Consider the following 17,667-nt stretch of genomic DNA (forward strand, 5'->3'; position numbering starts at 1 on the left):
ACACGTGACTGTACTCAAATTGGAAGGGCCCTTCAACTTGAAAGCCAGATTCACCTCGTAACCAGTTCACCAAATATAACTTTCTGAACAATATGTTATAGTACAGTTTCGTTCTCGGGTGGTACGCGATGTCAGAACCCCAGACGAAGGTTCCCAAGTTCACATCTTTTCGACCTAGGCCTCTCCAACCACAAGAAGCGAATCCTAGGAGCCGTGAAGAGATTAGGCACTCCTCGAGAAGCGAGCAAGAGAAGGACCGCAAGTCAGCACATCACAAACGGCACCGATCGAGAGATAGAGACAGGATTCATGCATCAAGAACGAACCTGGAAGTGTCACGCGTCGTCCCAGATGAGACGAGTTCGGCTGTCTTCAATATCGATAGAAAGGGCGATGTGAAGAACCTTGAATATGGAAGCATTCATCGATATAGTGTTCCTGCATACCATCGGTTTGGAGGTGGTTTCGTATTAGGGGCTTCGTTAGATCTCAAGATTGACCGAGACCTCGACGATGGAAAAGCGATAACCCTTAAGAATTGGAAATCTCCCAAGTTTCGTGGACGAGAAAAATATGTGTTTTCTAGGGTCGAGAAAGATAAGCCACGTCTCCTCAGACTCCGACCAGAGGTTGTGGCCGAGGTGGATAATGCCAAGGACACGAACGCAAATTTCATCTCTTTGCAGGCGAGAGGCAAGAAACGCATGAGAGGAGAAAATGGCGAGAACGCAAGTTCCGATTCAGAGCAAGACAGCAGAGACTACAGGTCAATATATGGCAAAGTCAAAGCTCAAGATCAACCGCAAGACCATGACATGCAATATGCTACAGAAAGTGACGACTCCGGGTCTGATGCGGGACGAGCTATAAGATTAGATATGGCTGTCCGCGACAAGAATGTACGACTGCGTAGGAAAGTTGATGAGTGTCCACATGACATCGATGCATGGCTTGAATTGATCGGTCATCAAGATGCCCTGATTAGCACTGGAGACAATCATCGCCGAATCACCAATGCCGAGATCAGGAGTACAGCGGACATCAAAATTCACATGTACGAGAAAGCCTTGGAGAAAACACGATCTCTCGCCGATCGAGAGAAGTTGCTGCAAGAGCTGATGGCAGAGGGCGCCAAGATTTGGGAATTGCAGGTGCAAGCAGATCGATGGGAGCAAATCGCCAGGGAGAATATCGATAGTTTGGTCCTATGGACAAAGTATTTGGACTTCAAACAATCAACTTTCTCAGCTTTTCGTTACGAAGAGATTAAGGAAGTTTATCTAAGCAGAATCAAACTACTTCTTACTGCTGTCGAGAAGTCGAACAACGAATCTGCAGATTCCTTCTATCAACAAGTCCTTTACGTCCTTCTCAGACTCACGCTGTTCATTCGTGAGTCTGGCTACTCAGAACTCTCTGTAGCAATCTGGCAAGGGTTGCTAGAACTGAACCTTTGCGGCCCAACTTCATTGCTCTCCAAGGAAGAATATATCAACCTATTCCGGCAGTTTTGGGAGAGTGAGGTACCACGTCTTGGTGAAGACGGTGCTTTGGGTTGGCGCCGATATGTAGACGACGAAACTTCATCTGATGTGCCAGAACCTATTACAGACGAGGCGCAAGATCCCATTCGACCATCGACAATCTTCAAGTCATGGGCTGCTGCGGAACGACAGCGTTCGAAGTGCTCACGGACCCCTGCGAGAACCATGGATGAAGTAGCCGAGGATGACCCTTTCAGAGTGATCTTATTCTCTGATATTGAAGAACTTTCAATACTCTTTCCAGTCAATCTACGCTCCTTGTGCGTCGATGCGTTTCTGGCGTTCTGTCGGCTGCCACCTACAGCAAGTGATCACGAATTACCAGGAAGCTGGTTCATGGAGCAGTTCATCAGGAACGATTCTCTTGGTTGGGATCTTGCGAAGTTTCAGCAGCAACTTTCTGTAAAGGCAAAGGATGATACTGAGGTTATTACCCTCACCTCATGTTTTCACGTCATGTACCAGAGTATTCGTCCGTTGTCACTCACAGACAATACGTCTTACCAAATAACAAAGTGGGACGACTTATATGGTGGAGATACTGGCCCTGTGCCTTACCAGTATATTCGGAATGCTCTGAAACAACTCACGCAAGACTCCTTTACGGAAGGTCTTGCACAGTACCACATGGCTTTCGAATACCTCAACGAACCAGAGACGATTAAGAAGGTAGCGAAAAGCCTCTTGAAGCGACATCCCTCGAGTCTCACACTTTACAATGCGTATGCCTTGATTGAATGGTCTCGAGGCAATAAGGATGTAGCGAATGGAGTTTTCACTGCCGCTCTCAACATGAATGGATCAAGCTCAGAGACAGAATCGAAACCTGACTCGATTTTAACGTGGAAATCTTTGGCATGGTGCTGTCTTGAGGATGGAGACAAAATCTCTACACTCAGGCACCTCCTTAGCATCCCAGACGGAGTGCCAAATTCTGGCGTTACTCCAACTCCTGCTACTCTTCTCAGAGCCAAACACCATATCCGCTCTACTAGAGACTTTCTTCTCTCTACAGGAGACCCAAAACATGCAGTAATGTATGCAGAATGTAAGGAGCTCCCCATTCCTTTTACCTTTCATGCTGCTTCCAACTCAGGACCTTTGCTTACGTTACTACCAGGCCTAACACTTCTCGCCTATCTTAGCGAGACATCAGGCACAGAACCAACATCCGCAACTCAAGGCGATGTTACCACGGCCCTTAAAACCCTCATGTCTTTTTCTAAAGCACTTGCTACTCGGAACCATACGCATCACCAAGAGATTCTCCTTCAGTCGGCGGCTCGACTCTTGCAATTTCACTGTAGAAATGGTCCTTACCGTCCCTCTCTAATTCGTGTCTACTTATCCAATTTCCTGGCCCTTTTCCCACAAAATACTCTATTCCTCGCCCTTTATACAGCAAATGAAGCTCGTCTAAGAGTTGAGAATCGAGTCCGTTCCCTCTTCCTATCCACAATTCTAATACCAGAAAACGACTGTCTCACCTCCCGGTTCTTCGCTATCCAATATGAGATGACCTACGGGAATATCCATTCCGTGAAATCAGCCTTCGAGAAGGCCGTCTCAGCCCCAATGTCTCGATCTTCTCCTGGGTTGTGGAGATTTTACCTGGTCTGGGTTGTCCAAAACGAGAAGCAATTGTCAAAGACTGGCAAGGATAAAAGTCTTGCGAAGGACATATGGTACAGAGCATTAAGAGCATGTCCCTGGGCTAAGGAACTTTATATCCTAGGGTTTGAGATGCTGGGAGAGAGTGGGTTGGAATTTGAGGAGTTGAGAGGCACGTGGAAGGTTATGGGGGAGAAGGACTTGAGGGTTCATGTTGATCTTGACGATGAGTTAGAGAAAATTGAGGAGAGTCGGGGACAGAAAAGCATCAGAGATTGATTGGAGGGATAAGAAATTGAAAGGATGAATATTTCCAATTGACATACGACTTCGCTACCATGAACAGACTCTTTTCAAATCTAGAGTACTCTACTGCAGCGCCCAACACCCCACTGAATGCGCTGAAGGCACTGAGTGCGCTACATGCGCTATAATCTGGCGCCCGAAATAATCAGCTTGGGGTGCCAGGATAGTCTGTTTTGAACGGCAGCCTAGGGGAAACTAGGACTACTAAGAAGACTCTCGATCTCTACATAAACAAAGAAGACTCCATGATTTGCCAACCGACTCTGCTTTGACAAGGTTCTACATACTGCGTTCTTCCATTCACTACCAAACTTAAAACTCCTGCATGCACAACAGCCAGGTAATGCCCATTCTCGTGATAAAACGGAAATCCGAATATTCTGCTCAGGAATACCAGGCTGCCATGGATGGGAATCTTGTTCAATACTTAGCGAGCTCATTTTATGCCCGAATCGGCTAGCCTGTTATAAGTACAACCATATCCATAACAGCAAGAGTCTCATATTTGAGCTGTTATCGCTCATGTTCCCCAAGTACTACTTTGCAGTTTGAAAAGTCGCGAAATAATCACACACTTTTTGATCTGCTCAAGCCTTATTCTTGATATTATCGTCTAAGAGATTGAAGGAAGAATTTTTGCGCATAGTAGGCTAGGTAACTCTTTTCATTGCTAACTTGATTTTATTGTTAACTTTCTCTTATTATCACATCCTTCTTGTTGTCAACGCCCTCCCGCTTTTTCCGTCCCACCACTACCCACTTGTCTCAAACCACCACAACCGTGCTGCACCACAATAACCACTTGTCCCCAGTCACAACGACAGGAAGACTTGCAAGTTCTTGAACTCGTTCGCCGATCCTCTAAGATCAGCGAAAAGGAAGTATTTATAGACATGAAAGAGAGGGAAAGTGGCTCAGATTTGCGCCCGGCAGCAACTCCCCACTGGCGTTGTGTGTGAAGATATTGACATGGTCCCCGGGACCCTTTCTGCCTTATCTCAGGCTTGCTCAGAACGAAAAGAAACTTTTCAGTGATCACAGTTGAGATTCTTAAGAAAGAAAAAAAATATTAACGACAAAATATACACTTAACAATAACAAAATAACAGAGAACAAAAGACAGCCTCAAAATAGCCAGATTCTAAAAAATCAAGAAAACAGAAAACGACTTTTATTCACCCCTTCCCTTCGAATAGATTCCACCACTCGAAACCTCTCGAAGTATAAAAACAACCCCTCCTCCCAATCTTTCTCTTTTCTACCAGACACACGAGCAAAATGAACTCGTGTTTTCCGCAAAGCACGATAGGAACTAGAAGATAGCGATGGTTCCGGGCTAACGTCGCGTAACTGACCTAGCCTTGGAATGCGCAATCTTAGACCTGAGTAGAACGAAACAAGACTTCACAATTTGAATTATAGATTGACATCAACATATGCACTTAACAACAACAACAACAAAAACAAACACATAACAATTCATCCCGATTCAAGAATCTCCTCGCTTATTCCCACCCTCGTAATATAAAAAACGCGCCTCCTTCCGCTATTTCTTTCAAGACCAAACACCACAACAGCTCCTGCGTCTATGCGATCACGACAATGTTGTGTGAGGAGCCGGACATCTATGTATCCGGGAACCAGATGTTTGTTCTAGTAGCTGCAAAAAATTGAGGGGGTTTGAAGATGCGGTACAGCCAAAGTTGCAAGTTGACAATAACAATTTATCGACAACGTAATAAGCAGTTAATAGCAGAAAACAAGACGAGACGTCAGGATGTCCAGTTGAAAGACCTACATTAGAAAGATTAAAATTTGCGAGCCAAGTCAAAGATATATATCGAACCCCCTTTCTTTCCTTTCTTTCACCTCCACAACGACGCTTTATCTCGGATACATAGACAGACTTCCATTTTTCTTGATCTGCAACGCTGGAAAACCAGACAATCATGATGGAACTTGTTGGGCAGAAAGACAGACATGGTCCTTATGCTGCACAAGCTTCCTAAATGCCAGTGAAATACATTCCTTTTATCTGAAATTCCACAATTCGTTAACAACAAACCCCATCAACTGTCAACAAAACTCTCTATCCCATCCCCACCCCACACCCAAACCCCGCTCCCGCTCCGGCACCCCTTCATCCTTGCCCTTTCTTTGTCTCTTTCGCTGAATAGAAAGAAAGAAAGAAAGAAACTCCGCTGGCGCCGGCTGTAAGTATTTATAGACGGAGGAGCAGGGCCGGAACACGGCGGACGGCGGACGGAGTTGCTGAGAAGAGTGAAGTATTTGTTGTTAGCCGTAGAGATTTGGGATTATTCACTTGAAGCGGAAGGCAAGGGGAGGACTCTTGGGAAGGAGTTTAGGACAACTTATTCTGTTTCCTTGTATTTTGATGATGAATTTATTGCTTGAGACGGTTGGGATTTGTGTTTCATGCAGGAAGATTGAGGGGGGGTTGTTAACATATCCAGTTGCTGTCAACAAAAACCTCACGTCTCATCTCCCACTTCAAGCGGGAAAAAGATCATCAAATATTTCTGAATCGTAAATGTCACAGGACAATGCCCTTCAAAAGCCCTCACAAAACACCACACAAGCCAGGGCCAGGGGTCTTGGGCGTCTTGAGAAACCTTGGGTCCTCAAGGTTTCTCACTTCTTGGACTTCTTTGCGTTGAAGAGAGAGGATTCCGGAGGCGGCCGCTGGAGGTATATATAGGCGGAGCGGGACCGCGGCGGCCGCTAGGTATGAGTCGTTGAGACGAGTGAATTAATTTTCTTTGTAGAAAACACGGATTTTTGACTCATTCACTTGTTTCGCTTGAAGTAAAGGACGGTCGTTGGAAAAACGATTATAGAAAAAACAGGTCTTCGAATCATTCACTTGAAGTGAAAGACAGTCGTTGGGAAGGATACAAAGTAAAGTTCATGAATATTGTACTTCATCATGTATCAACAAAGCAGGAAGGAAGAGACAATGTTGATGTGTTGCTGTCTATTGGGACTTGCAAGAATTTAGAGGCAAGCATGCCTAAGTAGATAGCAAGATGGGTGGATTGTTGTCAAGTTACTCATTGCTGTCAAATCTCCATTAGTCCGGATACAATGGCTGCTATTACTCTGATCCTCTCACTCGAGACCTCGAACACAAACGATGAAAGCAAAATAGCAAGGCCATTTCTTGAGAGAAGAAACGTATTAAATGACCAAGACTGTGCACCGACATGAACTTGAGGCTAAGTTCTCAAACCTTTCCCATCAACAGTAGACTGAACAAACATCCAGAAAACATGACCGCACAACAGACTTCTCTTCCTCACCTCTAACCCTTGACATCCGCCTCAAAAAGCACGCAATATTGCAACATGCACGAAATACCTCCCTACCGCCGTTTTACTCCTAAGTACAGCCAGGCACCTTTACACCCATCACTCCTTACGCCGTGTAACAGTAAGCACAATGCTGTACCTCAACCCCCAAGCTTCATAATAGCCGCCACCCCTGAACGACGCGGATTTGAAGTGCCGCCCACGAAAAAAATACCAGCCTTGCACCATTCCCGGGAACAGAGCCAATGCCGCCCTTTCCACTTGGGGAAAAAAGTAATCGTTGCTTCACCGACGGAAGTAGATGTTTTGTTTATTCCTGATATCGGCATTGACAGCACACACACCGTGTGCCTGATATCCACAGCAATTGATGCCCTATCAATGCAAGGACGACTTGCTCGGAGGACTTTTGATCTTTCTGGTGCGATGACGTCGTTCACTTGGACGTGTCTCCATGTTTCTGGGGTCATCCCCGTGATTGGAGGTGAAGGGTCTCCACTGGGAGATCGTAAGGTTTGAAACAGTGCCGATAGCGAAATAAGCTTTGGTGGCTGGCGGTGATGGGTTTGTGTCAAATTATGGAGATTCCGAATACGGTGTGTCTATCCAAAAGAGAGAGAGAATTTGCAAAACATTGCAAGGTGACGTGAACTTGGAAGTGAGACAGAACTAGACAACGCACGTGATGAAAATACCTTCATTAGCAGGGCATCAAGTCGAGGCTTCTCAATCATTTGACTCTCTTAGCAGGTTTATCCGAATCATAGTCTCATAGAGAGAAGTCATCTGAGGTACGATTTCTGGATCGTGACCGACACTCAGGAATGCTGAAAGTGGCCGAGGCTTCTGACTCGAAAGAGGGCTTGGCAAATGCCACGTTCCGATGTATTCGATGTTGGCTCTTCTTCAGTGAAGATCTACCCCGAACGCGACTATTGCTGCAGAAGTAGTTCGCCGGTAGTATACAACATGGAGTTTTGAGCCGAGCAAAATGCTCCGACCTATCTCGAGAGCTCCGTGGATTTACCGATAAAGTAAATCTTGTGGTCGGAAAAGCATCGCGATCAAACAACGGTGAAGCACTGCTGAGCGGTCTGCCCTAGTCGGTAACAATGACTGGGGGAGAGCAAGCAGAGCTCACGATGTTTTTGAAGGTGTTTCGATATATCCGATGCCGCTCTTGCACGCCCAGACTTGGCATCGTCGAGGTTCGCATCGGACGAGAAAATGATGCACATCACCGCACTAAGCACAACCCTTCCCTTCGCTTTCCATAATCCTGGCGCGTCTCGCGGTACTGTAGGAGGTGAGTGAGGACCCCTCCATCGACCAAACTCTAATTCTGGACCTTATCAGGCCGGATCTGATTCGACCCCTCCATCGTTCACCGCTTTAATGTACCGCTGTCAACGCGGAGCCTTTGGCGTTTGATCAAACTCACGATATTGCCCCGCGCAGAGGTAGGTAGCATACATACATACCCAGGCAGCATAGTGTTGTGCAGCGTCGAAACATGCTGCTGCAACAAACTCCTCCTGCAGTCCTGCGCGGTTGCTCGCAGCGCGGCGACATTCTGGTTCACTACTCACTCGTGCTTAAATTTTCCCATGCTTCTATGCTTCCATTTCTGGAACGTGGCCGAGAGTTCCGGGGGTTTGGGGGCGCGAGAAGTCAGAAATCTTGATATCTGATGAAAAACAGAGTCAGCTGTCGCACTTCGACTTGCGATGCCCATGATTAAACATGAAGATTTTCCTCAGATGTCCCGTCGGGCCACGGCCAAACCCCACACTCGTGGTTTGGCGAGCTGCACGGTGCTCGCGAGAGGCATCTCTACTGGTTAACCTCATCTTGTTGCATATGCAGACAAAGATATCCTTCCCCAAATCACCCAATGGCCAAACATATCTTTCCTCCCTCGGGAAACCGTACAGAGTAATCCATTGTCGAATGGCATCCATGAATCGAGTACATTGAGGTCATCGTTGCTTTTTTGGCACACATGAGGATATTCAGATCTCTTGGCCCGCCACCTACCTGAGCCACACATTGCATGCGTAAAAGAGAGAAAAGGAAATCTGTGTTGCGTCGCACTCGGTGAGCTGCCGTCCCGAAGTAGCTGACTGAGATGGAAGGCTGGTGAAACAAGTCCAATGTGTGCCTGAGAAGGGATCGACCCTTCTAAGACCGCCTTCTCACGAGGCTTGAGGCTGATGAATCGCTTGTCTCGTATATTGGTGTGACTGTGTCAGCAATGATCTGAAGGTGTGGGTGACTGAGCAAAGGATGAAGATGTGTGTGTGTGTGGTGGCAAACTATCTTCGAAGTCGCGGTGAAGACACAGGAGGAGTGTCTCCGGCATGAAAGCAGCCTCTTCTGGCGGCACCCTAGCACGTTGGTATGCTGGAGAGGATATTGGAGTGAGGCGACGACGGGGTGCGATGGACGAGAAAGGCAAGTATGAGGTTTCATTGGAGGTTCTCGTGAGATTTGGGCGGCTGGCTCAGCAGTGGGTGAGTCTGTGGTTCTCGCGGCTGGAATGCATTTGCTGCAGCAATTTTAAGACCCCTCCTCTCTCGCCTCGCGTCCGTGAGCTTTTCTACTCCTGTCTCTCTCTACTGTAGGGTTCAAGGTCAACCCCCACCAGACAAGGATGGCATGATCCACCTCGTGAGAAAGCAATCTCGTCGTCGTCTGCCATCCCATCCCATGCCATGTCGTCGATCAATTAGTTGCACGGCGGTGACGGACATCGGAAGAGCACAGGATAGGATGATGGTTGTGCTTGTTGACAATGACGCGATTCAGGCAAGCTGTTGACGGGGAGCGGGTATACTCTCAAGATATTGAGTCGAGAGATGCTTGAATGATAGAAGTCATGGTATAACTTTGAAGGGTCTCGGTCTCGGAGGGCATTGTTTGTTTGGAGGGGTAGTGGACTAAGCTCTCAGGGTAGCGATGATCGTGTAAATTTTGGAAGGAGGACGGACACAAGCGACAGCGCCATCTGCAGATATTTTCTTACCCGCTGATACTGAACCGCACTGCAATGCATCGCACCGCACCGTAGCTGAATTCGAATCTGATGAACGTCTGTCTCTCTACTTACCAAACATTGGAAATAGAGTTCGACCATCTCAGCATTTTTGCACGCCATTCAGTGCTTGATTGGACTTCTCCTACTGATGAGGCCTATCAACGATCTCTCATCGGCATCTTTTCCATCTCAAACACCCATAGGCGCATTGTCTGAAGCAAGAGTGCCCACTATCAAAATCTTTTGACGGAGGAAAACCCATGTATTAGAACATCCATCCCCACTTCCAAGCCATAACGACGACATCGATCCACCAGCGTGCAGCACAGAGGGTTTGTTTCTGGTGGTTTGAGCCCACCACCGGTGTTCATCTGCAACCAAGTGACCAGTAATTTGGAAGCTGTGAGGAAAAAGGTGTACGATCGTGCAGGTCGCGGGCGGTGTTTCTACACAGAGACAGATCTGCCATCGCATCCATCCCATCCCAGCCTGTAGGTGTCTACTCCGGCGTGTTCGATTCAGTTCAGCACAGACTCAGATAATCTTCGGCCTCCCAGAAGCGCGGCCCCGCTAATTGGGCGCCAGCAATTTCGGAGGCCAAATTGACACTCGAAGTCTCTCACCAGCTTGCTCTCATACATCCACCACCACCACCGCAGACCTGTCAACCACCGTCAACCCATCCACCAAAGCCTCCATCTGTACAAAGTCTGCTTCCTCTCCTGCCACTTGCTGCCACCAGATCTCGGTCTCATCCGGGGAGCTGGAGTGCTTTTTCCTCCCGCCAGGACGTGCATTATCTTCTTCCTCTCAACTCACTCCCTGATCCATCCTCAAGCTGCCTCTTCTTTCCTTCTGCCCTGCCTCCTCCTCCTCTATAGGGCCAGAGACCGTACCGTACCGCAGACTTTACTTTATTGTCTTCTCTTCCTCTGCTGCGTGTGTGCGTCCCGGCTGCACTTGTTGTGCTGCACCTCGAAACCCTTGACAGGGAACCCCGTTGGACGCATATCATCCTGGCCGAGTGGTGGAGCCTGCACGAACGAAAGGCTCGACCGAACTCGCAGCCCGCATGAGAACACAAACTCCAAGTGAAGCCACCCATCTCCACTATTGGTCACTGCGAGATCTTGTCGGCGGCAGAACTTTTCCCAAAGAGACATCGTCGTCGACCTCTTAAACTCGCCCGAGACGTCCTTCGCTCACGATCCCTTCCTTTTGCCTCAGTTGTGTGAGTGCTCAGAGCTGTGTTGCTCGCCGGTGCCCAGCACCTCTCCCCGACGACAACTCCTCCCTCCCGGTGTATAGGTATGTACTCTGACTTCTCCTTACCCTTATGTGCACAGCGTCTCATGTGTGTTGGACGCGCGCGGTGATAAGTCATATGCACTCCTCCGTCGTGCTTGGAAGCATGTCGTCTCTCTGAAATCTGCCTGCGCATACAGAAGGCACATACAACCCGAACTCGAGGCTGGAGAGATTTGACGGATGGCCTTCCGGAATTCATTCACGCACCACTACTTTTATCTTCCATCGTTATCATTCAGACAGCAAGCTAATGTTGTGTTACACGCAGACCGCCTCGACCACCCCCCTCTTCCCGCCGAGTCGTACGTCCAACACACGAGATTTCCGTGATCCGTCGTAAAGATACAAGGAAGTGAATAGCCTTCTCTTGGGTTTCTTATCCCGCCGAAGGGCTGTAGACTCTATTTCCGTTTCACGATAAACCATATGCATTCTCAATGATGGACACTGAGGATGGACAGTTCTTCATAAAGGTATACACTTGGACTCCCTAATCTCTAGAGGAAATTTCTAACAATCGATTTCTACAGAACTTGGCCCACTTTGTTCGGACGCACGAGAAGGCGCTCGCAAATGCTCTACAATTACGACGCCAACAAGCTCCTAAGAATGGCTCGTCCCAGAGTGCAACAACGGGTGCCGTTGGCAGTTCAGCTACACCCACATCACCAACGGCGACAAACCCTCCTTCCTCTGCTTCCTCCTCCTCCACATCGAGTACTCTTGCCGCTGCCCTCTCCCTCCCCTACCTGACTTTCGCGTCCCATAATATCAAACCTGCCAAACTTGCCTTGACGCCCCATCACCTCTTCTATCTGCTCTCGCGCTTTGAAGATCTTGGTATCGCTGTAGGACCCATGAACGTGCGACTGGAGAACATCCATGACACATCGACGACAAACTATGTCTCATTTCTAAGCCAGTCCCAACGGCCCAAAGGTCGAGGCTCGGACCATGGATCCATTCACTCGGTATCCAGTGTTCGAAGTGTAATGTCTGGAATGTCTTCTCTCTGGTCCAGCTTTGGATTGGGCTCTGGCAATTCTGCAGCCCGAACAGAAAAGCAGAAAGCACAGATTGAGGCAGACTTGAAGTACCTATACTCGGCCTTTACCAAGATCCCCTGCTTGAGACTCGCTCCGGACCGTCGAGCTCGATTGATCGAAGGTTATGAGGAGTTTCCATTTGACAGCGCTGTGCCCCTTCTCGCTTTCAAGAACATCAGTGCTTTGGAGATCAGTGACATTGATATCAGGCAATTCTTCGGCTGGGACCGTCTCGCTGAGCAGCTGAGATCATTGACAGTGAAACGTGCAGGTGTTGACGACCCAGCGGACCTTCTCATAAACATCGTACTCGACGATATGGACAAACGACGACGCCGTTCCTCCAAAGCCCAAATGTCACCAACCTCTACATGGGTAGCCTCTTCTTCGAGTCCAAAACGAAGCCCGACTATGCCACACGCCGAATTGGTCAAATCCAATTCCGCGCCTGGATCTCCAGACGAGCGAGTACATATTGGTGATGAGGCAGATGGCCGGGGTGCTTCACTTGTGCGATCAGGTTCTGATGGAGCGAAGTCACCAACCAAGTCAAGGCCGAGGAGCAACTCTCCTGTCCGACCACCAAGTTCAAGGACTGGCTCGGCGCATGGTCATCTCAGGGGATCATACAAGGTCAAGAGATCTGGATCTGGCAGCTCACATTCGAGCATGTCAGATGGCTGGCACAACCTGCGGGGTAGCTCGTCAAATCTTCTCGCCATGGGAATCCTGCCTTCATCGAAATGGAGATTTCTCAAGCATCTTAGCTTGGCTGACAATGGGCTTACATCGGTTTCTACGTCTAGTTTGTCTCCATTAGCAAACACACTACATTCGCTGGACCTCTCTGCGAACCTTTTCTCGCAGATTCCTGATTGTCTAGCATCCCTTACAGCCCTCAGAGCTCTCAACCTCTCCAACTGCATGATTGATTCGCTTCATTCATTGACAAGAAATCCTCTGCCAGCAATAACTGCCCTCAACCTTCGATCGAATCGATTGATATCAATTGCCGGCGTGGAAAGATTATACCCTCTCGAGAGATTAGATCTACGGGACAATAAAATGACGGATCCAACAGAGTTGGCCAGATTGACTGGCATTCCGGATATAAGAGAGATTTGGGTGTCTGGTAACCCCTTCACAAAGACACACAGCAGCTATCGAATCACTATCTTCAACCTATTCCGGAATACCCCTGGATACACAGAAGATATTCTCATCGATACATATGGCCCTAGTTATAGTGAGCGTCGCCAATTGGTGGAACGGGCAGCCGAGAAGCCTATGGTTCCTGTGGTCAAACCACCTCCACAAGATTATGGTCTCCCTGCCGTGGAAGTCAACAAGCCCATCATCGACTATCCAGCACAACGAGAGCCTGCTGTCCTCCGAAAAGAGCGTCCCGTACCAACTGCAACCACGAGCGAAATCAACATCAGCTCATCAGGGCGGAGAAGGAGGACACCAAAACGGCGGATAGTAGATCTGTCCACCTCAGAAACTTCTCCACACAAGCCTGCTGTCAAGTTCTCAGCGGAGGAGGCAACACGCTCAGTATCAGGAATTGATAGTCGATACGGGATAGCACCGAGTCCCGATCCATCACCTCGAACAGTGCCGTCTTATGTACCTTCCGAGCCTCGACAATCACAAAGTCAAACCGACATGCCTCGTATCGACACATCAGTGGTCCCTCGACTACCCCCTATAGAGACGATGTCGTACGACGCTCCATTGATCAAGTCACAGAACGTGAAAGATTCACAAGATTGGAAAGTCAGTGGAGATTTATACAGAAAGAAACTAGAAGCGCTGAGAAACGAAGTCGGCAACGGCTGGCTCAGCGTTTTAAGTGAAGAAGGATGGGATACTTCAAGAAATCCCAACCAACCCTTTGGCGGACCAGATTACAGTCCTGCCAACAGTATACGGCCGAGTCCTACCACACCTCGAGCCAACAGTCAACAAACAATACATAGTGGTCGAACATTAGGCTGAATGTTCAAAGCGATCCTCTTGATTGGGCGACCGCATAAGCAGATGTGAGGGGAAGTTGCATTGGGAGGCTGTTCTTGATACCCTGGTCTTTCCAAAAGTTGCATTGCATCTCTGCTCCTTTTCCGATTCGGCTTCAAGACCTTTTTTGCATTACAAATTACGGCAGCATTCACATTCTCATCGACCTCGGCATTTCGAAGCTCGATACGTTTTCTTTTCACATAGGGTTCTGGGTCTCGTTCATGCATAGCGTTCGGGTTGGGACGGTCATCTGCTTGCGTTTTTTCCATCCACATTTCTTGTCTCTTCTTCTTCTTCTTGCTGCCTTTCTTATTTTCCTGGACATAGGGCATTCCTACATGATTTCGGTTATGTTGGGGTTTCTTCTTCCCGAGCTAGATCTCCTTCTGCATGGGGTTGATTTGGCTTTTGGACGCGATCAGAGATCGTCTTTTTTTTTGTGTGTGAGGGTTTGTAAAATATGGGATTATAGGATTGGGTTATGGGGCGTTTTTTCTAATCTCTAACGTTGCAAACTCTCTGGTTCTTAATGATGGCATAACTCCCTTTTTTGTTGTTGTATTGCATGAGCGTGTGGGGTTTCGAGATTCGAGTTCTGCTTTTCCCTCTCTCTAGCTATGTGGGTCTGGTGTGGATGGGACGGAAAAAGGGGGTGGGTGGCATAATGAATTTTTTCCCGCTGTTGAACATACATACTCATCTTTTGGCCCATTTCATATGATGTGACTATTCGATAAATCCGTGCCTTGACATTCTGTAATGCTCGTTTTGATCTTCGGTACCTAGAAGCCCTGCTTACCTTAATTGCGTGGTACAATTTATTTGCTTCGCCCTCTTTCAAGTACTCCACAATGTCGGTCCAGAGCCTCGTTAAATAATAGGCTGCTAATCACCCCTTCACTGACCGACATTCTCACCGACACTGATGACGGTGAAGTTGTCGGCAATTCAAGATGGGCTGCTTCAAAAATGGAGGTGGGCAGGATGCTGAAATTCACTGGATCCAGGATATCTCGAGCGGTGACAGAGAAGCTTTACCCGTATAGGATGCCATGGTAACTTATTCGTCCTTGAATGTCTATGGTTGACTTGGGAGCTTGTGGGTATGGTGCCAGTAGGTGTGGCTTGAAAATATCCTAGAGTTGTCACGGCTTGCTCTTAAGAAGGTGCAGAGGAAGGGAATTCATTAGACCTAGAGCTACGCGTCGTAGGTGGAAAGAAAGACAAGAGAGGAAGAAGGTCGAAGGACGAGCTGCTAAGATATATTCGAAAGCAGTGGTCCGAGCTTCCTCTCTTATCTCCTTTAGGACTAGCTACGGCTGGCACGTGACTAAGACGCGGTTAGTCATCAGCCCGGGAAAGTAGCGCTCCCTAGCTTTAAGCCTAATAGGGCTTAGCTCCCCACGTGATCCCCAACTACAGCACAAAGAGGCAGGGAACAAAGAGACAGGAAACAAAGAGACAGGATCGTAGCAGGAGTTACTTGGAGTTTTGAATATCCGGGGATGTTCCGGTCTTTGAGATAGGTTTGAAGTGTGGGCGAGGGATTTTCAATAGTAGTCTGTCCATGGAAAATTGTCATAGTCATCTAGAAAAAATACCTATAATCGAAGAACTCTCGTGGCTGCTGCGATGTCCATGACCTATGCATTTCTCAGATCCTCTAGAGGCTTACTAATCCAAGATCAAGAGATCAAAAGTGTCGAATTCATTACAAAGAGTCTGAATGTGCATCTGCGTCTGTAGTTTCATCGCTGTAGAATGATAGAAGCGTCGGCTGCATGATTCAGAGAATATCATTTACAAGCAGACAGGCGCGCATCCCAAAAACACAAGTGACACATAGAGCGAGATAAGTGATTTTCATTCATCAACTAGAATAGAAAGGCTTCTTGGTGTAATGGTAACACATTCCTCCCCAAGTGCTTTGGGTGGAAGACTGGTGGTTCGATTCCCTCAGAGGCTAATTTCTTTTTTTTCTTTTTTTTTTGGGTCTTTTGTGGTTTGTTGTCATTTAGAGGATGGAGCATTGGATTTTTGGGCGGTTGTTTGGAATATACCTTTTTTGCGTGGGTGTGAAAGGAGACGATGCTTGATGGGAAGGGACGTTGGCTAAAGAAGGGTACGCTTGCGCTATGCACAGATCTCAGTTGCGCTTGTCCTGAAAAACGCTGAACGTGTACATCTGAAGAAGTGTTCTGGTTACAAGTGAGAAGAAAGAAGGGCCTTTTAGTAGTGGTAGCAAGGAGGTTGTCGATTCGACATACCTCTTGGCGGGGTTCGAATCCTTGAAAGGCCTACATTTTTTGCAATTAGTCCTCCGTACATTACAAGCAGAACTCTTATCCTTTTTGCGTGTAAAGGAAACGATGCCTGATGATGATAAACATGAAGCATACTTCTAGTCAAAGAGACATGCGTCCGAAGCGTACATTTCACTCGCCCGGCCCGTAAATCCACGCAAGTTATAGATTCGAGTAAGCGTTTTTTTAGTATAAGAAAATAAAAGGCTTCTTGGTGTAATGGTAACACGGACTGTCCCGAGTGTCCGGGGAGAGTCGAATGTGGGTTCGATTCCTGCAGAGGCCAATAATGATTTTTTTTTTTTTTTTGATCTTTCGTGGGTTTGTGGTTCGGGGGTTTGTGATCTCTTTTGAGGTTGGTGTTTGGACAATTTTTGAGAGTGGAGTTTTTTCGCTGTTGTTGTACGAGGAGGGATGTTGAGGAGAGCGAGATAACGGATGTGGTAACAAGGAGGAATGTAACGACACTTGGAGATGATATTAGATAGTCGGTGACAGAGAGGTGGACCTAGGTGTCAAGTTCATGCATGTCAGCTATGCAGGCTATCTTCCCATGATAGGCGAGGGATTGATGTCTGCCCTCCTTAGACCATCAACGACCGTTTCTGTGAAAATTAGAAAACAAATTAATCATGTTTGAACTCAAGACTTCTCACAGGCTTATAGACAGTCAGACATTTCCAAGCGGAGACAGCTTGTATGCTTTAAATCAAGATCTCGCCCGCGGCTGAGCCAAGTTTCACTAAATCATATGAAGCGGAAAAAGTATTTTGGTCAAAAACACAGAAAAATCTTCTTGCTGTAGTAGTAGCACGTCATCCCCTCTGTATAGAGGAGGTGCAATGCTTTGCTTTGATTGCAAAAGAAGTCATGAACTTCTTTATTTTATGTTAAATATTCTTACAAGTGACTACTGACCTTTGGTTACAACACAGTAGACTGTTCCAACATTTCAGAGAGGCATACTTTAAGGATGTGCTGTAGATACTTGACAAAAGTATGATGGCAGTGACGAGTAGGATGTTTGGAAGTGTAGAGCCAGACCGATTATTCATTATTGCGAAGCAGTCGCAATGTTCAATATCAGCCCAGTGCTTCGAAGACAGTCAAGCAATGAGGATTGGCGATCTTCCCTATGTTGATATTCAACTCAAGACCCTT

General features: G+C 47.4%; 2 protein-coding genes, 2 non-coding genes and 1 pseudogene across 5 annotated transcripts; all 5 read left to right on the plus strand.

The window, feature by feature from the left end:
* Positions 1-64: 64 nt before the first annotated feature.
* LY89DRAFT_681727 (DUF1740-domain-containing protein) lies at positions 65-3,640 on the plus strand. Its single transcript, XM_018214359.1, has 2 exons — positions 65-2,592; positions 2,665-3,640. The coding sequence occupies exons 1-2, from the start codon at positions 129-131 to the stop codon at positions 3,432-3,434; spliced, it is 3,234 nt and encodes a 1,077-aa protein (XP_018075474.1). The 5' UTR covers positions 65-128; the 3' UTR covers positions 3,435-3,640.
* Positions 3,641-11,575: 7,935 nt separating this feature from the next.
* On the plus strand, positions 11,576-14,182 carry LY89DRAFT_665576 (uncharacterized protein; the record flags this gene model as incomplete). Its single annotated transcript, XM_018212852.1, has 2 exons — positions 11,576-11,608; positions 11,666-14,182. The coding sequence occupies 2 exons, from the start codon at positions 11,576-11,578 to the stop codon at positions 14,180-14,182; spliced, it is 2,550 nt and encodes an 849-aa protein (XP_018075475.1).
* A 1,907-nt stretch (positions 14,183-16,089) lies between these two features.
* Positions 16,090-16,169, plus strand: LY89DRAFT_t14. The gene has a single exon. It is a non-coding gene; the product is annotated as a tRNA-Trp (tRNA).
* Positions 16,170-16,426: 257 nt separating this feature from the next.
* Positions 16,427-16,502, plus strand: LY89DRAFT_t15 (annotated as a pseudogene). Its single transcript has one exon. The product of its transcript is annotated as a tRNA-OTHER (tRNA).
* Positions 16,503-16,711: 209 nt separating this feature from the next.
* On the plus strand, positions 16,712-16,792 carry LY89DRAFT_t16. Its single transcript has one exon. It is a non-coding gene; the product is annotated as a tRNA-Arg (tRNA).
* The last annotated feature ends 875 nt before the right edge of the window (positions 16,793-17,667 follow it).

This window comes from Mollisia scopiformis, assembly GCF_001500285.1.
Source record: "Mollisia scopiformis unplaced genomic scaffold LY89scaffold_5, whole genome shotgun sequence".
Classification (NCBI taxonomy): Eukaryota; Fungi; Ascomycota; class Leotiomycetes; order Helotiales; family Mollisiaceae; genus Mollisia; species Mollisia scopiformis.